The sequence below is a fragment of the Oncorhynchus clarkii genome, chromosome 1 (genome assembly GCF_045791955.1).
Source record: "Oncorhynchus clarkii lewisi isolate Uvic-CL-2024 chromosome 1, UVic_Ocla_1.0, whole genome shotgun sequence".
NCBI classification, from domain to species: domain Eukaryota; kingdom Metazoa; phylum Chordata; class Actinopteri; order Salmoniformes; family Salmonidae; genus Oncorhynchus; species Oncorhynchus clarkii.
The window spans coordinates 82,595,168-82,621,031 of record NC_092147.1 but is presented as its reverse complement, the minus strand read 5'-3'; the positions used below and the strand labels follow the sequence as shown (position 1 = coordinate 82,621,031).

The 25,864-nt window shown below is 38.6% G+C and overlaps 1 protein-coding gene across 1 annotated transcript; it reads right to left on the bottom strand.

Moving 5' to 3' along the window:
• Window positions 1-1,398: 1,398 nt before the first annotated feature.
• LOC139417996 (polymeric immunoglobulin receptor-like) lies at window positions 1,399-12,233 on the bottom strand. Its single transcript, XM_071167054.1, has 9 exons — window positions 12,087-12,233; window positions 11,583-11,888; window positions 10,950-11,285; window positions 10,669-10,780; window positions 10,152-10,240; window positions 9,899-9,939; window positions 2,471-2,554; window positions 2,161-2,220; window positions 1,399-1,807 (listed from the first exon to the last, which is right to left on the bottom strand). The coding sequence occupies exons 1-9, from the start codon at window positions 12,154-12,156 to the stop codon at window positions 1,784-1,786; spliced, it is 1,122 nt and encodes a 373-aa protein (XP_071023155.1). The 5' UTR covers window positions 12,157-12,233; the 3' UTR covers window positions 1,399-1,783.
• Between the last annotated feature and the right edge of the window lie 13,631 nt (window positions 12,234-25,864).

The window sequence follows — 25,864 nt, the reverse complement described above, 5'->3', positions numbered from 1 at the left end:
CCATTTCTACAATTAATCTTCTTAAAATTGTATTTTAAACCTATCTTTAACTCTAACCTAACCACACTGTTAACCTTATCCCTAACCTTAAATAAAATGCTGACTCTGTGGCTGTGGAATCTGATTCTGTGGCTGTGGAATCTGACTCTGTGGCTATGGAAGCTAATGGAAGCTGCTTATCATGGTCTGCCCACGTCTCCGGTTCTGGGACGAGCTCAACCCCAGCCTTTAAATTGCTTTAGCACCTCCTACAGAAACAATGCATTTCAATCAAAAAAACAATACATTCAAAATTACAAATAAAAGGTGCCAAACATTAATCAACATAAATGTTGATGGATACCAATTTAGGGAACTTAAACAGTAACCTATGATAAATGTTGATGGGTACCAACTTAGGGAACTTAAACAGTAACCTATGATAAATGTTGGTGTATACCAACTTAGGGAACTTAAACAGTAACCTATGATAAATGTTGATGGATACCAACTTAGGGAACTTAAACAGTAACCTATGATAAATGTTGATGGATACCAACTTAGGGAACTTAAACAGTAACCTATGATAAATGTTGATGGATACCAACTTAGGGAACTTAAACAGTAACCTATGATAGATGTTGATGGATACCAACTTAGGGAACTTAAACAGTAACCTATGATAAATGTTGATGGATACCAACTTAGGGAACTTAAACAGTAACCTATGATAAATGTTGATGGATACCGACTTAGGGAACTTAAACAGTAAACTATGATAAACGCCCCACTCTTAATAACCCCCCTCCCTCATACTTTAACAGATTTGGTTTGAACCCCGGGAACTCCTTTACATGTGTCCTTCAACTCTCCACTTGGGTTAATCATTTATTTTGGGAAGACAGAGACCAGGACACGTGAGTTTTCAATGGCGACCACAAACAGTTCTGATTTTGTATATAGGTTTATAACTTTTATGAAACAGCACAGTTGGAAAATATATGGCAAATATAAATCAACACTGAGATAGATGGGAAGGGTAGAGGGGAGGGGAAGAGGAGAGGGGTAGAGGGGAGGAGTTGAGGGGAGGGATAGAGGGGAGGGGTAGAGGGGAGGGGTAGAGTAGAGTAGAGGGGAGCTGAAGGACTAAAAACAAACAAAATAAAACTAATGTCAAATATACTGTGTCAGTAAAATGTACATAGTATGTAAAAGCTGGATATAGAAGCCTAAGTGTTGTTGTCCATTTGTAAATATATATAAATACAGTACTGTATATATTGACAAAATAATATATGGGTGATTGAAAATAATGCAGACAATTACCCCCATACCTAAAATAAAATGTTTGTGTAATTCCTATAAATAGTTGCTATAAATAGATGTAACAATTGCATTTAAAAAAACAAATTTCCATTGTTTAATATATATAGTACATTTTATTATTGCAGTACAGTAGTTATTATACATAGTAGCTGTCTATACTAAGATCTTAATACACGTTTGAGCATGATTAGTTACAGGCATAGGACATTAAACTAGATCAATAAGATCATGATGTAAGAAATAAGAGACAAGGGGAAAGGTGGTGGAACATAACTAATAACAGAAATGTGATGATAATCAGAACAAACACAGCACACTGCCTTCAGTAGTTTATTACACTAAAGAATAGAGGTGTCTTCCTGGGATGGGTTAAGAGGTATGACAGAATCATATTGGAGGCAGATAGATGTTGTGACACAGGAGAGGGGAGTGTTCTGTCCCTCCAGTAAAATGACAAGATCAACGTCTTCTCTGTCAGTCACTGCTGTGCTGCTGCCCTCTGCTGGAGAGGAAGTGAAACATTCAGTCACAATCTCCATTGTGACGTTTCCACTAGATACAGATCTAGGATCAGCTTCCCCTTCCTCCTATCCTAACCTTAATCTTCAGTGGGATTTAAAAAAAAATCTGACCCTAGATCAGCATCGATGCATTATGGATACACACTGATAACAGTAGTTTAGCTGGTCACAATGTGATGACAAAATTTTACATGCAGCAAAGCAAAAAGACTAAGAAAGATTTGTGTGGTTAAAGAGTGATGTTTAGTACACATAGTAATGTGGTGTTGTCTGTATCTTTGTTGAGAGATCAGCATCATCTGGTACAACAGACAGAAGAGACACCAACACTGACCTGTGTGGTCACCTGTAGAGCTAGTGAGCTGTAGACCACATTATCATCTGGTTCTGCTGACTACAGAGGAGGAACAGGTAGAGACGTGAACAGGGACAGTTCTGTCATGATGGAGATACACTATAAAAACACACTTCTCTGGGAAAGTGTAGACAGTTATAATTGTGATATGTAACATAAAGGTGATATATTAGGCCTACAGCTATAATGGTGACGTAACCATGACTATATTAACACTGAGGAAACAATCACCTACTGTTGTTTCTGATAACATAATACCAGCTGTGGAGAATCAGTAGAACAGCTTTACCTTGGTCTGTCCTTTTAGTTGGGTCTTGTGCTGGGGGATGACAGTGCTGTATGTGACATCATCCTCAGCTTCAGGAAATGGATCCTGTTGGTAGAGAGACACCCAAGTAACAAAAACGTGTTGTTATACTGTTATAGTGTACATTTACCTATTGTCCCCCTAGACACAACAACATAACTGTTATAGTGTACATTTACCTATTGTTCTCCTAGACTCAACAACATAACTGTTATAGTGAACATTTACCTATTGTCCTCCTAGACTCAACTACGACAACATAACTGTTATAGTGTACATTTACCTATTGTCCCCCTAGACACAACTACGACAACATAACTGTTATAGTGTACATTTACCTATTGTTTTCCTAGACTCAACTACAACAACATAACTGTTATAGTGTACATTTACCTATTGTTCTCCTAGACTCAACTACGACAACATAACTGTTATAGTGTACATTTACCTATTGTTCTCCTAGACTCAACAACATAACTGTTATAGTGAACATTTACCTATTGTCCCCCTAGACTCAACTACAACAACATAACTGTTATAGTGTACATTTACCTATTGTTCTCCTAGACTCAACTACGACAACATAACTGTTATAGTGTACATTTACCTATTGTCCTCCTAGACTCAACTACGACAACATAACTGTTATAGTGTACATTTACCTATTGTCCCCCTAGACTCAACTACGACAACATAACTGTTATAGTGAACATTTACCTATTGTTCTCCTAGACTTAACAACATAACTGTTATAGTGTACATTTACCTATTGTTCTCCTAGACTCAACTACGACAACATAACTGTTATAGTGTACATTTACCTATTGTCCTCCTAGACTCAACTACGACAACATAACTGTTATAGTGTACATTTACCTATTGTTCTCCTAGACTCAACTACGACAACATAACTGTTATAGTGAACATTTACCTATTGTTCTCCTAGACTCAACAACATAACTGTTATAGTGTACATTTACCTATTGTCCTCCTAGACTCAACAACATAACTGTTATAGTGTACATTTACCTATTGTTCTCCTAGACTCAACTACGACAACATAACTGTTATAGTGTACATTTACCTATTGTCCCCCTAGACACAACTACGACAACATAACTGTTATAGTGTACATTTACCTATTGTTCTCCTAGACTCAACTACGACAACATAACTGTTATAGTGTACATTTACCTATTGTTCTCCTAGACTCAACTACGACAACATAACTGTTATAGTGAACATTTACCTATTGTTCTCCTAGACACAACAACATAACTGTTATAGTGTACATTTACCTATTGTTCTCCTAGACTCATCTACGACAACATAACTGTTATAGTGAACATTTACCTATTGTTCTCCTAGACTCAACTACGACAACATAACTGTTATAGTGTACATTTACCTATTGTCCTCCTAGACTCAACTACGACAACATAACTGTTATAGTGAACATTTACCTATTGTTCTCCTAGACACAACAACATAACTGTTATAGTGTACATTTACCTATTGTTCTCCTAGACTCAACTACGACAACATAACTGTTATAGTGAACATTTACCTATTGTCCTTCTAGACTCAACTACGACAACATAACTGTTATAGTGTACATTTACCTATTGTCCTCCTAGACTCAACAACATAACTGTTATAGTGTACATTTACCTATTGTCCTCCTAGACTCAACAACGACAACATAACTGTTATAGTGTACATTTACCTATTGTCCCCCTAGACACAACTACGACAACATAACTGTTATAGTGTACATTTACCTATTGTTTTCCTAGACTCAACTACAACAACATAACTGTTATAGTGTACATTTACCTATTGTTCTCCTAGACTCAACTACGACAACATAACTGTTATAGTGTACATTTACCTATTGTTCTCCTAGACTCAACAACATAACTGTTATAGTGAACATTTACCTATTGTCCCCCTAGACTCAACTACAACAACATAACTGTTATAGTGTACATTTACCTATTGTTCTCCTAGACTCAACTACGACAACATAACTGTTATAGTGTACATTTACCTATTGTCCTCCTAGACTCAACTACGACAACATAACTGTTATAGTGTACATTTACCTATTGTCCCCCTAGACTCAACTACGACAACATAACTGTTATAGTGAACATTTACCTATTGTTCTCCTAGACTTAACAACATAACTGTTATAGTGTACATTTACCTATTGTTCTCCTAGACTCAACTACGACAACATAACTGTTATAGTGTACATTTACCTATTGTCCTCCTAGACTCAACTACGACAACATAACTGTTATAGTGTACATTTACCTATTGTCCTCCTAGACTCAACTACGACAACATAACTGTTATAGTGTACATTTACCTATTGTTCTCCTAGACTCAACTACGACAACATAACTGTTATAGTGTACATTTACCTATTGTCCTCCTAGACACAACTACGACAACATAACTGTTATAGTGAACATTTACCTATTGTTCTCCTAGACTCAACAACATAACTGTTATAGTGTACATTTACCTATTGTCCTCCTAGACTCAACAACATAACTGTTATAGTGTACATTTACCTATTGTTCTCCTAGACTCAACTACGACAACATAACTGTTATAGTGTACATTTACCTATTGTCCCCCTAGACACAACTACGACAACATAACTGTTATAGTGTACATTTACCTATTGTTCTCCTAGACTCAACTACGACAACATAACTGTTATAGTGTACATTTACCTATTGTCCTCCTAGACTCAACTACGACAACATAACTGGTATAGTGTACATTTACCTATTGTTCTCCTAGACTCAACTACGACAACATAACTGTTATAGTGAACATTTACCTATTGTTCTCCTAGACACAACAACATAACTGTTATAGTGTACATTTACCTATTGTTCTCCTAGACTCATCTACGACAACATAACTGTTATAGTGAACATTTACCTATTGTTCTCCTAGACTCAACTACGACAACATAACTGTTATAGTGTACATTTACCTATTGTCCTCCTAGACTCAACTACGACAACATAACTGTTATAGTGAACATTTACCTATTGTTCTCCTAGACACAACAACATAACTGTTATAGTGTACATTTACCTATTGTTCTCCTAGACTCAACTACGACAACATAACTGTTATAGTGAACATTTACCTATTGTCCTTCTAGACTCAACTACGACAACATAACTGTTATAGTGTACATTTACCTATTGTCCTCCTAGACTCAACAACATAACTGTTATAGTGTACATTTACCTATTGTTCTCCTAGACTCAACAACATAACTGTTATAGTGAACATTTACCTATTGTCCTCCTAGACACAACTACGACAACATAACTGTTATAGTGTACATTTACCTATTGTCCTCCTAGACTCAACAACGACAACATAACTGTTATGGTGAACATTTACCTATTGTTCTCCTAGACACAACTACGACAACATAACTGTTATAGTGTACATTTACCTATTGTTCTCCTAGACTCAACAACATAACTGTTATAGTGTACATTTACCTATTGTCCTCCTAGACACAACTACGACAACATAACTGTTATAGTGAACATTTACCTATTGTCCTCCTAGACTCAACTACGACAACATAACTGTTATAGTGTACATTTACCTATTGTTCTCCTAGACTCAACTACGACAACATAACTGTTATAGTGTACATTTACCTATTGTCCTCCTAGACTCAACTACGACAACATAACTGTTATAGTGAACATTTACCTATTGTTCTCCTAGACTCAACAACATAACTGTTATAGTGTACATTTTACCTATTGTTCTCCTAGACTCAACTACGACAACATAACTGTTATAGTGTACATTTACCTATTGTCCTCCTAGACTCAACAACATAACTGTTATAGTGAACATTTACCTATTGTTCTCCTAGACACAACTACGACAACATAACTGTTATAGTGTACATTTACCTATTGTCCCCCTAGACTCAACTACGACAACATAACTGTTATAGTGTACATTTACCTATTGTCCTCCTAGACTCAACTACGACAACATAACTGTTATAGTGTACATTTACCTATTGTTCTCCTAGACACAACTACGACAACATAACTGTTATAGTGTACATTTACCTATTGTCCTCATAGACTCAACTACGACAACATAACTGTTATAGTGAACATTTACCTATTGTTCTCCTAGACTCAACTACGACAACATAAGTGTTATAGTGTACATTTACCTATTGTCCTCCTAGACTCAACTACGACAACATGACTGTTATAGTGAACATTTACCTATTGTTCTCCTAGACTCAACAACATAACTGTTATAGTGAACATTTACCTATTGTCCCCCTAGACTCAACTACGACAACATAACTGTTATAGTGTACATTTACCTATTGTTCTCCTAGACTCAACTACGACAACATAACTGTTATAGTGTACATTTACCTATTGTCCTCCTAGACTCAACTACGACAACATAACTGTTATAGTGAACATTTACCTATTGTTCTCCTAGACTCAACAACATAACTGTTATAGTGAACATTTACCTATTGTTCTCCTAGACTCAACTACGACAACATAACTGTTATAGTGTACATTTACCTATTGTTCTCCTAGACTCAACTACGACAACATAACTGTTATAGTGAACATTTACCTATTGTTCTCCTAGACACAACAACATAACTGTTATAGTGTACATTTACCTATTGTTCTCCTAGACACAACTACGACAACATAACTGTTATAGTGAACATTTACCTATTGTTCTCCTAGACTCAACTACGACAACATAACTGTTATAGTGAACATTTACCTATTGTTCTCCTAGACTCAACAACATAACTGTTATAGTGAACATTTACCTATTGTTCTCCTAGACTCAACTACGACAACATAACTGTTATAGTGTACATTTACCTATTGTCCTCCTAGACTCAACAACATAACTGTTATAGTGTACATTTACCTATTGTTCTCCTAGACTCAACTACGACAACATAACTGTTATAGTGAACATTTACCTATTGTCCTCCTAGACTCAACTACGACAACATAACTGTTATAGTGTACATTTACCTATTGTCCTCCTAGACTCAACAACGACAACATAACTGTTATAGTGAACATTTACCTATTGTTCTCCTAGACACAACTACGACAACATAACTGTTATAGTGTACATTTACCTATTGTTCTCCTAGACTCAACTACGACAACATAACTGTTATAGTGTACATTTACCTATTGTTCTCCTAGACTCAACAACATAACTGTTATAGTGAACATTTACCTATTGTCCTCCTAGACACAACTACGACAACATAACTGTTATAGTGAACATTTACCTATTGTCCTCCTAGACTCAACTACGACAACATAACTGTTATAGTGTACATTTACCTATTGTCCCCCTAGACTCAACTACGACAACATAACTGTTATAGTGTACATTTACCTATTGTTCTCCTAGACTCAACTACGACAACATAACTGTTATAGTGTACATTTACCTATTGTCCTTCTAGACTCAACTACGACAACATAACTGTTATAGTGAACATTTACCTATTGTCCTCCTAGACTCAACAACATAACTGTTATAGTGTACATTTACCTATTGTTCTCCTAGACACAACTACGACAACATAACTGTTATAGTGTACCTATTGTTCTCCTAGACTCAACAACATAACTGTTATAGTGTACATTTACCTATTGTCCTCCTAGACTCAACTACGACAACATAACTGTTATAGTGTACATTTACCTATTGTCCCCCTAGACACAACTACGACAACATAACTGTTATAGTGAACATTTACCTATTGTTCTCCTAGACTCAACAACATAACTGTTATAGTCAACATTTACCTATTGTCCTCCTAGACTCAACTACGACAACATAACTGTTATAGTGAACATTTACCTATTGTCCCCCTAGACTCAACTACGACAACATAACTGTTATAGTGAACATTTACCATATGTCCTCCTAGACACAACTACAACAACATAACCAACAAAAATGGGTCACATTTCTTGCAGGTCTGTCGGACAATGGGAATGTACAAAGTCAAAGGTGGTTTCGAGGGGACTCCTACGGTAGGTACACCTATAGCTCATCTCTTGGCAGTAGTGCTGAGACCCCTATCAGATCACAGCAAAATCACACTCTACTTGAACAGGGCTGAGCTCAATCATGAGGCATCAAAGCCAAAGGACCTGAATAATATTAAGAAATGCTATAGATGGAAGGAAAGTATTGTGGAAATCTACCATAAAACAATTAGGCAAGACACATTCAATCCCTTCTCAACAATTTCCTGGACAAAAATACACTACAGAAAAATAAGGAACAGCACGTCAGAAATCAGCTCAATGTAATTGAAGAATCCATAGACTAACCACGTAGATTTGGAAAAACCATTTAACTTTGGAAAACTCTAAACAAACAGCAACACGATGAGTTATCTATCCAAAACGGAGATGTTTGGATAAACCACTTCTCCAATCTTTTTGGTTCTATAACAAAGAACAAACAGCAGAAACATATACATGATCAAATACACATCTTAGAATCAACTATTAAATACTAGCAGAACCCACTGGATTCTCCAATTACATTAAATGATCTACAGGAGAAAATACAAACCCTCCAAACAAAAAGGCCATTGGGGTTGATGGTATCCTAAATGTAATGATAAAATATACAGAACACAAATCTATCCTGGCTATCCGTAAACTCTTTAACACCTTCCTCAGCTCTGGCATATTCCCCATTATCTGGAACCAAGGACTGATCACCCCAATCCACAAAAGTGAAGACAAATTTGACCCCATTACTTACCTGTCACGCCCTGACCATAGAGAGCCCATGGGGTTCTCTATGGTGCAATAGGTCAGAGCGTGACTAGGGGGTGTTCTAGTCTTGTATTATGTTGGTGTGAGTATGGTTCCCAATTGGAGGCAGATGATGATCGTTGCCTCTAATTGGGGATCATACTTAGTGTGGTCCTTTTCCCACCTGCGTTTGTGGGATATTGTTTCGTTTTGGTTTAGTGCTATGTGCACTATGAACTTTACGTTTGTTTATTCGTTGTTGTTTTTTGAAGATTCACTTTAATAAATATGTGGAACTCTACTCACGCTGCGCCTTTCCACTGATATGATGCAGTCAGGTGTATATTTAGTGAACTGACAGTATTCACAACATTTTTCAACAACGTGAGCACTGTAAGAGCTTGGGTTCAGTTAGAATATGGGACCTTTTATGTCAACTCATTGATAATCAACTGAAGAGGTAAAGCTGGAGTCAAATGGTAGATGATCCCAGATCAACAACAGATTTGCAGATGTTTGAAAATAATCAAATTAAAGAAGTGTATCCTACCACTGAGTTGTTAGTTGTCTGGTCCTTGGCCTTATTGTCCTCTGGAATAAGGAGAGGGAGATGTCAGTAACTTCTGAGTTTGTTATAGTACAATAATACCTCTGAATGGATTTCTTAAAGACAATTCCTCCAAATGTTTTCTGTCATTCAAGATGAATCACAGGTGAGAAATATACTGTTGGTCACAATATCAATACATTTAGTATTTTCTAAACTATTCTCCTTTTTATATTCACATAAAATGACTACTTACTATGCCTTCTCCACATCTTCCATGTTACTAGGATACCAGCTGTCACCACCACCAACATGCCCAGAGAGATGAGTAGGACTTTCACGGACCTGATGACAACTTGAATTACTAATACAATTAAAATAGATCATTATAAATTGATCATTTGTGAAAAGGTAACAACTTGTATGATAAGTGGAACAATTATTTATCTATTCACATGTGTGAAAGTTGACCATGCAAATGAAGAGATGATATGATTATTATTGAGATTATTACTATACAAATAATGTTTTTTTGTGTGTGTGCAACTTGTCCTTGCACATGAGTGAGTATAAAACAATAATGCTACTACTTCTCACAAGGCAACCACAGAGATGTTCTACCCAGGAGGAAGTGATAACAGTCTCTATATGCATTTAGGGAGGGTGTTTGGTTAGCATTAACTGTTGTAGTGTATGATGGAATTGTAATGTTTCTCTGAGTTCATATTATCTAACAACATGTGGGATAAAACATCTGAAGGAGTGATAATAACCTCTGGTGGACTTCCTCCATGTTCCCCTCAGCTCCTTGACTTGTGTTGTCAGTCTGAACAGGCTCAGCAGTTGGAGAGGCAGAGGGTTGTTGAGGGGTTGGATCTTGGGTTGCTGTGAGGTAAAACAACAATATCATCAATGAAGTTAATGGTAAACCAGATAGTCAGGTTGTATAGCAACATCACATTCATAGTTCATATTACAATTAGTTCCAGATGATACCAGTGGATAAAACAAAGTGAATCATATTGATCATAAAGTATGTGATTGATCTACTAACTTGAGGTCATCTTAGAGGTTCTCTGTGTTGCAGTTTGTTGACTGACAGTGATGTGAATAGGCATCTCTAGTTCTCCAACTCCACAGCAATACCAGTCAGTGTTGTCCATCTTCAGTCCACTCATAGTCACTGTTAAGGCATTTCTGTTGTTGGCATCACCAGTACGCGTTAATGTCACTGATGTTCCATGTAAAGTCCCAGAATACCCACTCACACAATCACCACCCATCCTGCACCACTTCATATCTCCAGAATTACTATAGTAGCAACGGACAGTGACACTCTCTCCTTCTACTCCAGTCACTTCCTGCTGTTCCACATAGAGTTCTGGAGTACCTGAACACAGATAAAAAAACAAGAATTCAGAGGAGAAAAAGGTGCTTTTACAACAGCCTCCTTACAAATTCCTTCAAGCTGCATTCTGTGATTGGTACATCCATTTTTGGTCTTTTAAATTCATAATAATTATATATAGTCATTGATTCTTGAAGAATGTAACTATCCTCACAAGCTTAGTTCTGTTACTCCATCATGACACAAAATATAATCTTGTTTTAACTACATTTACAGTATAGCTCTGTCTAGGAATGATTCATTCTACTTTACTAGATACAAGCAGTGAAGGGGTCTTACCTGGAGTGACAGATAGGTAGAACCATTGTATCATGATATCTGGTCCTCTATTGATCTCCACAACACACCTGTAAGTATTAGAGTCGTCTGGCTCCAGATCAGTCATGATCACAGTGAAGACTTTCTGGGTGATGTCATCAGAGATTGACGCCCTATCAGTGCTCTTAGGATGGTCAGTGCGTACTACAGAGGAGCAATGAGTCCAACGATACCCTTTACACCAGTACTTCACGTGGTTTATGTAATACTGATCATAGCTACATGGGAAGGTGATTGAGCCTCCTGTCTGCACAGAAACATACCCCACTGTGGACACATTTAACACAAAACACAAAACACATTTAAATTAGAGTTAACATTTAATAGAATCTTAACAGAGGGAAAATGTAAATACCACATCGCTCCCAAAACTTTTAAACAGCTTGTTCATGATTATGATTGATTATACAGTTTTTAAAGTGAATTGACTCAGGGGACTTCACCCTTAATAAATATAAATGTTACCTTTACCCGCTGAGATTCTGTAGACGAGGAGGAGGAGGAGGAGCAGGAGGAGGGAGAGATGAAGAGCCATGAGAGTTAGAGTCTGCCTATTACGTTAAATTGGCCTGAGCACAAATGTGTGTCAAGGACCAAGGCACCAGTGAGAACTATTACTTCCTAGTGTTCACACACCTCACTTTAACTCTTACTGCTTCTGTTTGTGTGTACATGCTCCCCTCAGTGGAAGATAGGAACCATTGCAGTATATAGACTACTTTAAGGCCAAGACCTCTACAGACTAACTTTAAACCGGTCTCATGGTTCAGGATTCCCACAACCCAGTCTGATGTGATTTTACGTTCAACAGAACACTCTCTGTCTCTCACCACCATACAGGAAATGTACAGCAAAAGTGTGAAAGTTATAGTAGCTCAGAATGCTGCAAGTTTCAGTTACAATCCTTCCATGACGTCATGTTAAATACTGAGCTATACGTTCTGTTATTGACTCCAATACTCCAAACTACTTCAGATACATCATAAATCATAATTAATTTCTCACTCAAACTCACAGAGCACAGAGCTCCCATCATGTTGTGACAAATGATCTTGAGAACAGTAAAATATCTTTCAAAACATTAATTACTTTTTATTTGTTTGCTTTCATACTATTTTCACACATATGTGGTAATATTTCACAACTCTACTTCACAACTCAAAACAGATCATCACGAAAGCTGTTGATTCAAAACTAACCTCTTGAGACTAGGGGGCATTATTTTGATGTTTGGATGAAAAATGTACCCAAATGAAACTGCCTATTTCACAGGCCCAGTAGCTAGAATATGCATACAATTGGCATATTGGGATAGAAAACACTCTAAAGTTTCCAAAACTGTCAAAGTATTGTCTGTGAGTATAACAGAACTGATATTGCATGCGAAAACCTGAGGAAAATCCAACCAGGAAGTGCTGTTTTTCTGAAACCTCTCTGTTCCATTGCATGCCTTCCCTCCATTTATAGGGATATCAACCAGATTCCTTTCCCTATGGCATCCACATGGTGTGAACAGTCTTTAGACATAGTTTCAGGCTTTTATTCTGAAAAATGAGCGAGAATGATCACATTGCGTCAGTGGATAGCTGTGTGTCCCCAGAGTTTTGCATGCGCAAGCAGGTTGGAGCAGACCTTTTTTCTCTCTCACTTATTGAAAAGGCTACCGCCCGGTTGAAATATTATTGATTATTTATTGTAAAATGTTTCTACCAACTTTACGGATAATATTTGGAATTTTCGTCTGCCTGTCGTGACCTGCACGAGCCTGTGGATTACTAAACAAAACGCGCCAACAAATAGAGGTTTTTGGATATAAAGATAATCTTTATCGAACAAAAGGAACATTTATTGTGTAACTGGGAGTCTTGTGAGTGCATACATCCGAAGATCATCAAAGGTAAGCGATTAAAAAAAAAAACGGACTTTCGTGACCAATCTACTTTGGTAGATTGCTGCTAGCTGTTTGTAATGTTTTGTTTACTGAGAGAGATGTCCTCACATAAACACTTGGATTGCTTTCGCTGAAAAGCTTTTTTGAAATCTGACACACCAGGTGGATTGACAACAAGCTAAGCTGTGTTTTGGTATATTGCACTTGTGATTTCATGAAAATTAAATATTTTTAGTAATTTAATTTGAATTTGGCGCTCTGCAATTCAGCGGATGTTGACGAAAATGATCCCGCTAACGGGATGGGTGCGCCAAGAAGTTTTAAGCACTTTTTCATTTGAGTACAACACAAAATCACACAGTAACTTTTTCACCAAACTAATCAGTGTTTCATCTAGAAATACCTTTAAAAGAAAGTAATTGCCTTTCACAAGGCAATTCTTTCAATACTTTTCATATGATTCTCTTCTCATTTGTTTAAATACATTTGACCATCACGTAACCCACATCGCTTAATGGTTAAAACTTGTTAAGGTGATGGGTTCCCGCTGAAAAGGTGGCGCAGGGAATGCAAAAATATTCTTTAGAAATATTTAACCTCCACTCAAATGAAAGATAAACACCTTGTTCATCTACCCTATTTTTTAAATGTTTTACGGCGAAAACACAACATATATTTATGTTAGACCACCACCAAACCAAAGAAAAAACATAGCCATTTTTTCCAGCAAAAGATAAAAATCACAAAAGCAGGATAAAAAAAAAATCAATCACTAACCTCTTGAAAATCTTCATCAGATGACAGTCATATGACATGTTACATAGTACATTTATGTTTTGTTCGATAATATGCATTTTATATCCATAAATCTCGGTTTACATTGACGCCATGTTCAGAAAATCCTCCAAAATATCCAGAGGAATTATGGAAAGCTACGCCAGATAACAGAAATACTCATCATAAACTTAGACTAAATATACATGTTCTACATATAATTAAAGATACACTGGTTCTTAATGCAACCACTGTGTCACATTTTTTTTTAACGTTACGGAAAAAGCCTAACATTGCAATAATCTGAGACGTATGTAACAATATGTAACAATGTAACAATATTTCTCCGCCATGTTGGAGTCAACAGAAATACAAAATTACAACATAAACATTCCCTTACCTTTGATGATCTTTCATCAGAATGTAGTGCAAGGAGTCCTAGTTCAACAATAAATTGTTTTGTTTCATAATGTTCAATTCTAGTGTCCATGTAGCAGCATTTGCTACCACTTTCAGCTCAAATGCCCAAAAAATGACTTCTGGTCCAGGATAACTTTGAATCAAAACTTCCAAATGACATATTACAGGTCGAAGAAACTGGTCAAACTAAGTGCAGAATCAATCTTCAGGATGTTATAATCATATATATCCAATAGCATTCCAACCGGATCATTCGTTTTCATCTGGGGCTGATTGGAACAGCCGAAGCACTCAAAGGCAAACGCGCCTCAACAAAATGGCATCCTTTTGCGACGCCAACTACTTTCCTTCCCATTAGGTCAAAGTTCACAGCAAATGCTCCATTACACTTTCTACTGAATGAGGACATCTAGTGGAAGACGTAGGAAGATCCATACCTTGTTGGGAAGGGAGGGGGCGATGACGTCAAAGTTGCCCCAACTTTCAAGATTTCAAAACTTGTTTGGAAGATTACCTGCCCTGTGAGTTCTGTTATACTCACAGACATAATTCAAACGGTTTTAGAAACTTCAGAGTGTTTTCTATCCAATATTAATAATGATATGCATATATTAGCAATTTAGGACAGATTTTGATGCAGTTCACTATGGGCACGTAATTCATCCAAAGTGGAAATACTGCCCCCTATCTCTAACTGGTTTTAATCACTTAACCGTTTGGTAAACCTATAGATTTGAATCTGGTTGGTCTACTACATATGGATTTTGAGAATTACAGAAATAAATGTATGTTTGTATAGTATAAACATCTAAATGACAAGAATAATACATCATAGCTACACATAATGACTTTGTGATTGCTCATTGATTTCACATAGTGGTAACCACAATTGGTCAACATATAAAAGGTGTGTGTGAACACTTTCTTTGAACATGTAGCAGATAGACAAGAAGGGAGAGGAAGAAATAAAAGAGCTTGTGGACAAGGGCCCCTTCAGAGAGGTGGGCATGGGCCCTGTCAAAGAGGTCAAAATGGTGGGCATAGACCCCATCAAAGAGGTCAAAGAGGTGGGTATCTAATGAAGTCCGGGCATTTTTGTTGACCTTGTGGTAAACAGAGGCCTTGCCATGGCAGAAGCTTCCATATTAGTTCACCCATATCTGAAAAGATCAACTGTCAACTCGATCATGAGAATATTTCGCTAAGATAACCGGTAAGTCTGCAGGATATGGACTATGCTTTACCATTACATTCACAGTAAATAACATATTGTAATGCAAGTAAATTCACAAAACATGTTACAGTATTCCTACAGTATGAACTATTGACAGTACACTCTGTTCTACTCTCAGAATTGACAGAAGACCCCATGGTGGTGGCCGTGTGCTTACCAACCAGCAGTAGTGGGCCGTGGTGGAAATAGTGAGGGCCAGGAATGACATGGGCCAGGAATGGCTGTCCGAAATGAAGCAGGTCATTGAGGAGAACGATGACACCTTTACCAATGTGGCATCCATCAGCCTACCAACAATTGGCCACCTTATGAAGAGGCACCAGGTATATATTAAACACATTTACCTTGTGCTTTTTGAGAGAAACAACGACTGGGGGAAAGAACTACGGGCCGATTGTGTTCAGGTACATTGCTGTATTACTGTTACTATGTTTTGCACATGCTACTTCACAGTATAATATTGGAACTATACTGTAAAAGTAACTAACTCAAATATATTTTTAGAGCGTGATTGACAGACACTGATCTGTTTCACCTGTCTTTGTGATTGTCTCCACCCCCCTCTAGGTGTCGCCCATCTTCCCCATTGTCCCTTGTGTATTTATACCTGTGTTCTCTGTTTGTCTGTTGCCAGTTTGTTTTGTTTCATCAAACCTACCAGCATTTCCCCTCTGCTCCTGTTTCTTGATTGTTCCTGTTTCCTAGTTTCCCCGGTGTTGACCATTCTGCCTGCCCTGACCCTGAGCCTGCCTGCCGTGCTGTACCTTTGCCCCACCTATCTGGATTACTGACTGCCTGCCCTTGACCTGTCATTTTGCATGCCCCTGTTCTAATAAACTTTGTTGTTTCGACACTGTCTGCACCTGAGTCTTACCTTAGATGTGATAGTGATGGTGCTTGACACTGTTGTTAACCATCATAAGTATATCTTTGCTAGATGATCTTTGCTAAATGTCGGCGCCGTGGGCGGACTCTCATCGGCCAATGGGAGACTGTCCAAATGCCTGGACAACGTGGTGAAACATCTCCATGTGTGCAGCTACCTCTGAAGATGGTGTGGAGGACGTAGGCCATTACTTGGATCTTACAACGCTGCACACCTCATTGTGTTTCTTAATGAAATTGAGCAGATCTGTCAAGGTGAAGGGGTCACCTATGTGGGACAATGTCAGGTTCCACCATGCAGAGGTTGTTCAGGCATGGTTTCTGCCCATTCCCATATCGTGACCCTATATCTGCCCCCATACTCTCCTTTCCCCAGCCCTATTGAGGATGCCCTATTTTCAGCATGGAGCTGGAAGGTGTACAGTCACCATCCCTATGAGAGTGACACCCTACTCCTGGCCATGGATGAGGCTACGACATCAATTCAGAACAATGTCTTCATTGATCATACATTTATTTACAACAGGGTTCATAAAATAAATTATTAACAAAAACGCCAAACGTATAGGTGTGTGTGTGTGTGTGTGTGTGTGTGTGTGTCTACTCACACAAAACATGCCTACTGTATGAGACAGTATATCCACACACATACTACTTTATACAGTGTCATGAATTTAGTTTGGTGTTATGAATTGCATTTTGGCAACAAGGGTAGTAGACAGGGAGGTTTGTGTAATAAGACTGTAATGAATATGTAATTGCATTGAGGACATGTGTTTTTGAAGGAAAAACGAAAGGACGGAAGGAAGGAGAGAAAGAGGAGAAGGAAAGAAAAATGGTTAGAAATGCTAAAAGAAAGACAGAGAATGGCAGCACACCACCTGGCATAATGTTAAAGGTTACCATAGAAGAAGTTGAAAGTCAGACAGCCATGCCAACAACAGTGGTTGGCTATACAAAGTCATGGCAGGTTTTTTCACCTGATTTGGAAATGCAGCTTGTTCAGTATATTACCGGGTCAGCTGACATTTATTTTGGTCTGTCGCCAAGTGAGGTCAGAAGACTTGCCTACCAGTTTGCTGTGGCACACCAGCTGAAGTTCGCGCCAATGTGGGCAGAAAAAGAAAAGGCCAGCTCGGAGTGGTTTACAGGCTTCTTAAAGCGGCACCCAACGCCGTCGCTGAGAAAGCCAGAGGCAACTAGCCTTGTCAGGGCAAGTAGCTTAAACAAAGAACATTTTAACGCTTTCTTCGACAATGTAGCAGAAGTGCTACAGAGATATCAATTCGGATCAGGAGACATATGGAATGTCGATGAAACTGGGGTGACCACAGTACATAAACCTGACAAAGTGGTGGGCAGACTGAAAGGGGAACCCTCTTCACACTGGCCTTTGCTGTCTCTGCCACAGGGAATAGTATATCTCCATATTTTATATTCCCCCTGTCAACTTCGCAATCATTTCTTGATCAACGGGCCACCTGGCAGCATAGGAGAGGCAAATCCCACTGGGTGGATGAAAGATGTGCACTTTGTTGACTTCCTGAAACATTTCGTTGAGCATACGAAATGCTCAAAGGAGAAGCCCTGTTTAATCCTTTTGGACAAAACCACAAGTCTCATCTGTCCATTGATGGACTCAATTATGCCAAACAAAATGGCATAATTATGCTGTCATTCCCACCCCATTGCTTTCATCGGATTCAACCCTTAGACAGGTCTGTCTACCTGCTGCTAAAGAGGCACATCAGCACCGCGTGTGATGCCTGGATGAGGAACAATTCCGGGAGGACAATGTCAATTTATGACATTCCTGGGATTGTGGCAATTGCCTATCCTCTGGCTGCAACTCCCTTGAACATTCAGGCTGGCTTTAGGGTGTCTGGGGTACAATCTTACAACGGGGATGCATTGCTGGAAACCGAGTTTGCGCCTCCTATGTTGCAGATCGCCCCATTCAGAACCCAACTCTACCAGGCCCCAGCACCAACAATTCCCTGCCAGGCCCCAGCACTATTCCAGCCCTGCCAGATCCCAGCACCAACCTGTCAGACCCCAGCACTATTCCAGCCCTGCCAGGCCCCAACACCAGCTTGCCAGGTCCCAGCACCAACCTGCCAGGCCCCAGCACTCTTCCAGCCCTGCCAGGCCCCGGCACCAACCTGCCAGGCCCCAGCACCAATTCTGCCCTGCCAGGCCCCAGCACCATTCTAGCCCTGCCTAGCACAAGCTCAGACACAGACCTGCCCAGTTCTTATGCTATCACTAGCTCACCCTTGCCCAACAATGCCATTGCTGACAGTGGACTGCCAACTCCAGAGGACATCCGGCCATGTCCAAAAGCTGGCCCCCGAAAACCAGCTTGCAAAGGAAGAAAACAGTGCAAAATAGCAATTCTAACTGACACACCAGTGAAGCAGGCACTAGAAATGGAAAAGAAGAAGAAGAAGGCACAATCTAGCAAAAGGCTGTTTCCGAAGAAAGGGAAGCAAGGAGGGGGGAAGTCAACATCTGGATCTGCAAAGAACAAGAAAGCAGCTAAAAAACTAAAAATCGTAGAAGAGTCATCATCAGAGGAAGAGGACTGCTTCTGCCTCGTCTGTGTGGAGCCATTTTCAAACAGCCTTCCAAAGGAGACTGGGTGAAGTGTGTGAGATGCAACAAATGGGCCCATGATGCTTGTACCTCAGGCCAGGAAATGTATGTGTGCCAGCACTGTGACTCTGAAGATGAGTCTGATTAGTCAGATACGGATGTACATCGTATAGGCTGTTACAAAACTGTGCATGAGCGCATTAGTGTGTTTAAACACCATGTCTGTTTTGTTAAGACTTTAAACATTTATGCAAGTTATCTGCAGTATTACATTCCATTCCGATTCCAACAATTATCGTGGATCTATGTGCATGCCAGAGAACGTTCGATTTAAGTAAAGTGGTCGTGCCACTTAATTAATGTGTGCTCTGCCAGCATCATTGTTTGTTTTGATTGAAAGGCACGATTTGACAGATTCTCTAGGCATGATTGTTTTTATTTTGAGTTCTTTAATGAAGTTGAATTTGGTTTTGAATTTGAAATTAAAATCAATATTCACAATTAATTAGTTGTGTTCTTATTTGGTGATAAACCAATGTGACAATTACCCGACGTAGTGTGACAATTTACCCGCTGATGGGTCAAATAGTCACAAGTGCACACTGTCGTGCCTTTGGCATCATTAAAGTGAAGACTTATTTTATCAAATCAATTCTCTGTAATTATTATTATGTGATTAAACTAACTTAATCATGTAAATGTAATTAACCAGGAGGTTGGGGCACCAAGGAAAATCTTCAGATTACAAAGTTATAATTTTCCTAATATAACTTTTCAGATATTTTAATATCTGACCAATTAGTCTTCTAATTAATGAATCATTCTTTACCTCATGTTAGTCTCATTTCAAACGTCGAAAGTTGTTGGTTATCTGCACGAACCCAGTCTTTGCTATGAATCATCCATACATCAATTGTCTTAATCATTTATTTACTAACTAACTAAATAATCACAGAAATGAATAAACAAACAATATATATGGTTACAAGGAAATTATAAGGGAAGTGGGTGTGGACTGAGAAGGCCGGGAAAGACAAGAGTCACTACACAGCAGATAATTATAATAATTGAAATGCTAATCCTTTGCACATGAACGCTCGCTCATTCGGGAACAACTGCAATCAATACATATATTTACGCTCAGTGTGTCGTCATGATCTCTGTTGGAATCGTCCTTTTCTGTTGGAAAGTTCATCCTAGATTCTCTCTGTGTCCCTGGAGTCTTTGGTTAGAATGGAATACTTCAGAGTAACATTCAGAAATGTTCTTATAGAATAGCTGTTTCGGCAGTTGTCGGTCTTCGCATTCCAGGTCGACATAAATTCTAGCTGCAGATTAATAATTAGTATCTAAGATTTGCTCTTATTCTGTCGGTATCGATAGTCTCAGAGTTTAACCATTTCCAACAGTGTAGCCAATGCTCCATGTGGTTTGGTTAGGGATTCAACAACCGTTACAACCTTAGCTCCCTCAGGAATGCATGGTCTCTACTCAAACCTTAGCCCTCTTGGTAATCGAGGTACGCTTGGTCTGAAGTGGGCATCTCCAGGTGGGGTTTATAATCGGAACAGCAGAAAAGGGCTGTCCCATGACGCCAGATCAATGTCTGTGCTCATGGGGTGGGCCAATGACTCAGTTAAACTTTAAAGGGAACTGGATTCTCTTTCATTAAACAGTTTAAAACCACAATACATAATTTCACAAATAGTTTCATATTTACTCATTCATTTTATACAATAATTAGATGCAAAACTCATAACGGAGACTCTTGTATAAACAGAGTTATGGTAATGTGGCTGTATTGTCTCTCATGAGGTCACAAACATTACACAAAGTGGACCGGTCGGAGCTGGATTCTGGATTCTATGGATTCTCCACTGACCGTTTACACATTCTCCAAAACATGGACATTGTTCAGTTCTCAAGTTCTGTGATGTAGAAGAAGTTCCTTTGTTCTAATGTGAAACCCTCTTTCTATACTGCATGAGAGAGAGTCTCCTCCAGGAATTTATGACCTGAGATAACAGAGGTTGGGTGCAGGAGGGAGAGAGAGAGCTGGTAAGAGAGAGAGTTGGAGGGTACTCGCTATACCCAAAGAGGGCCACTTCATGACAACACTCTTTATTTAACGGTCTACAACTCCGTACTGAAATAAGATATGAAGATGTAATGAAAACAAAATATGTACCCAATACTTCCTTCTTTCATTTGGTATGACATTTATACCATTATGATGTATTGTGTCCAGTAAATGTTAGACAGCGTGAAAAGTTTGACAACATACCTATTTTTTGACTATCTGATTTGTCATTTATGAATATGTTATTCAATGTGTTTCTATGAGATAGTAGCAGTAAGGCCAAATTCAATGTTTCATCAAATAATTAAGTTATACACTTATTTATACTTACAAATTCTAAATGAAATACTTAAATTATCCTTGTTATCATCATATGATGATGTTAAAACAGTTCCATATGTTAGCTTAGTAGAAACCAAGACTCGGGTCCTCCTGATTAAACTTTTGTAAACTACATAAGAACAACATTGTTTGAGACTGCAAACTGCAATCAGATAGACATGTATGTATATAGACATGTATGAAGGGTGATACAGAAAGAGCAAGTGATTGTGGGACAGTATAATTAATCCGTTTAGATACTAAATTAATTACTTTGCTTAATAAGTGATAATCATCATTGTGTACACTTACCCCTGGGCTCTGTGGTGTGTTGTTGACTGGGGCCTGAGAGGTGGAAGAGGAGACAGCAGGATCTCCAGTCCTAACAGCAGAGCTGTTTTTGATGGTGTAGTGGAAATTTCCTGTATTTACCAAATCATGAGAGCAAACCACCACACAAGTCAGAGTTATCATAAAGTCCATCTTTAATTATTATGAGCTCCATCACAACCCTGTGACTCTCAGATCAATTCAGTGTCTATAAATGAATTCTCTGAGAGTGCTTACACATTGCAACTGAGATCCTTTATAGCAAAGACACACATAGTCAGACCGCATTGGCTATACATTTTCGTTCAGCTTTGGTCTCTTAAACTATGTTCTTATCTCGCTCTTGGTACCACTCAGGACCAAAACCATTACCTCACCCAATGGCATATATCAAATACACCCCCTACTGGACAAGATCACAGAGACAGTGACTGGCACACAGACATTGTGGAGCCAAGAGATAATTGGTTCCCCCTCAATCATCCCGTCACATGGTTTAAAAGAGACGTTTATACATGACACATTCACAGATAAGACTAACCAGACCTCTCCCCTCTCTGGGCCCACGTAACTTTGCCCACATAAGCATGCTATAAAATGAATAAAATGTTACCCAACTAATTCTGATTCTGCCACGACAATGGTTGGCATGGTCGTTGCTATTATGAAAACAATATCAGATTATGTTTTTCACATACTAGCATCTATGCGAGGAAGTAAAGCTGGAATAAATACATATTATCAGGCTGATACTAATGTAAGTAAATTACTGAATTTAGATGTGAAGTAACTATACATATTAAATAGTTTATCGGGAACCAACCAGACATTACTTACTGATAAAGGGGTTCTCTGTGTTGCAGTTTGTTGGGTGACAGTGATGTGAACAGTCATCTCTAGTTCTCCCACTCTACACCAATACCAGTCAGTGTTCTCTACTCATAGTCCCTGTTAAAGGGGCAGTGCAGTCAAAAACATGATAAACCAGTTTTTCTATGATAGTTGCACACTATGAAGTTGAAATAACAACTTCAATTGTGAAAATTATGATAATGCACTTTTGAAAAAAAAAATCTGGAATTTCAGCCTATTCAGGTGGGATGTGTTTTTTGGCCCACAGCATGAACTCTGATCTGATTATTCTGACCAATGACCAGTTGTATCCTCCTACTTTGAATGGGTAAGTGGGGAGTCTAATCGATCCCTTGTACCAGTCAGGGCTGTGTATGTAAATAGATTAACATTTCTATCAACACACACACTTGATCAGACCGAGGATTTCAATAGCAAAAGGAGCCTGAGGGAAAGAAATTATCAAAAATATATTAGAAGTTAATTCATGAAACAAACAGTAATTTATTATTAATATAGTCATGATTTAACATTTGTATTAAAAAGATTGCATAAGCGCTTTAAGACTCGTCTTTTGGCAGCATCGGTGCTTAAAGTCACTGAGCTTCCATCTAAAGTCCCAGAATTGCTCCTCACACATGAGCCACTACCACCCAGCATGCAACACCTCATACCACCAGGTTACTGTAGTGAAAATAGACAGTGGCACTACCCACTGGGCACAGACGTCAGTTCAACGTCTAGTTTTGATTTACATTTGGTTGAGTAACAACTAACGTGAATTCAACGTGAAATCCACAAAACATTTGAAAAGATAAAAAACAATAACTACTTTCTGATGTTCATAAACATTACTGTCTTTAACTCTCTTCCTGATTCTGTTTGAATCTACATGCCCCCCTCAGTGGTAGATAACATCTATGGTATTCTATGGTCTAGTTGTAACATAGTACATATTAATTTCAATACAGTGGCTTGCGAAAGTATTCACCCCCCTTGGCATTTTTCTTATTTTGATGCCTTACAACCTGGAATTACAATAGATTTTTTTGGGGGGGTTCTATCGTTTGATTTACACGACATGGCTACAACTTTGAAGATGCTAAATATTTTTTATTGTGAAACAAACAAGAAATAATACAACAAAAAAAACAGAAAACTTGAGCGTGCATAAACTCCCCCCAAAGTCAATACTTTGTAGAGCCACCTTTTGCAGAAATTACAGCTGCATGTGTCTTGGGGTATGTCTCTATAAGCTTGGCACATCTATCCACTGGGATTTTTGCCCATTCTTCAAGGCAAAACTGCTACAGCTCCTTCAAGTTGGATGGGTTCCACAGGTGTACAGGAATCTTTAAGTCATGCCACAGATTCTCAATTGGATTGAGGTCCGGGCTTTGACCAGGCAATTCTAAGACATTTAAATGTTTCCCCTTAAACCACTCGAGTTTTGCGTTTTAACAGTATGCTTATGGTCATTGTCCTGCTGGAAGGTGAACCTCTGTACCAGTCTCAAATCTCTGGAAGACTGAAACAGGTTTCCCTCAAGAATTTCCCTGTATTTATCGCCATCTTTCATTCCTTCAATTCTGACCAGTTTCCCAGTCCCTGCCGATTAAAAACATCCCATGATGGTGTTCTCGGGGTGAAGGGAGGTGTTGGGTTTGCGCCAGACATAGCGTTTTCTTGATGGCCAAAAAGCTCAATTTTAGTCTCATCTGACCAGAGTACCTTCATCCATATGTTTGGGGAGTCTCCCACATGCCTTTTGGCAAACACCAAACGTGTTTGCTTATTTTTTTCTTTAAACAATGGCTTTTTTTCTGGCCACTCTTCCTTAAAAACCCAGATCTGTGGAGGGTACGGCTTAAAGTGGTCCGATGGACAGATAGTCCAATCTCTGCTATGGAGCTTTGCAGATCCTTCTAATCAGACTCATCTTCAGAGTCACAGTGCTGGCACACATACATTTCCTGGCCTGAGGTACAAGCATCATGGGCCCATTTGTTGCATCTCACACACTTCACCCAGTCTCCTTTGGAAGGCTGTTTGAAAATGGCTCCACACAGACGAGGCAGAAGCAGTCCTCTTCCTCTGATGATGACTCTTCTACGATTTTTAGTTTTTTAGCTGCTTTCTTGTTCTCTTTGTTGCCTCTCTGATTAATGCCCTCCTTGCCTGGTCCATGAGTTGTGGTGGGTGGCCCTCTCTTGGCAGGTTTATTGTGGTACCATATTCTTTCAATTTTTTAATAATGGAATTATTGGTGCTCCATGGGATGTTAAAGTTTCAGATATATTTTTATAACCAAAGCCTGATCTGTACTTCTCCACAACTTTGTCCCTGACCTGTTTGGAGAGCTCCCTGGTCTTCATAGAGCCGCTTGCTTGGTGGTGCCCTTGCTTAGTGGTGTTGCAGACTCTGGGGCCTTTCAGAACAGGTGAACAGTATACAGTTGAAGTTGGACGTTTACATACACTTAGGTCTTAGGTCTGACTTAGAGTCATTAAAACTCGTTTTTTTCAACCACTCCACAAATTTATTGTGAACAAACTATAGGTTTGGCAAATCGGTTAGGACATCTACTTCGTGCATGACACAAGTCATTTTTTCCAACAATTGTTTACAGACAGATTATTTCACTTATAATTCACTGTATCACAATTCCACTGAGTCAGAAGTTTATGTACGCTAAGTTGAACAGCTTGGAAAATTCCAGAAAATTATTTAATGTCTTTATAAGCTTCAGATAGGCTAATTGACATGATTTGACTCAAATGGAGGTGTACCTGTGGATGTATTTCAAAGCCTACCTCAAACTCAGTGACTGTTTGCTTGAAATCATGGGAAAATCTAAAGAA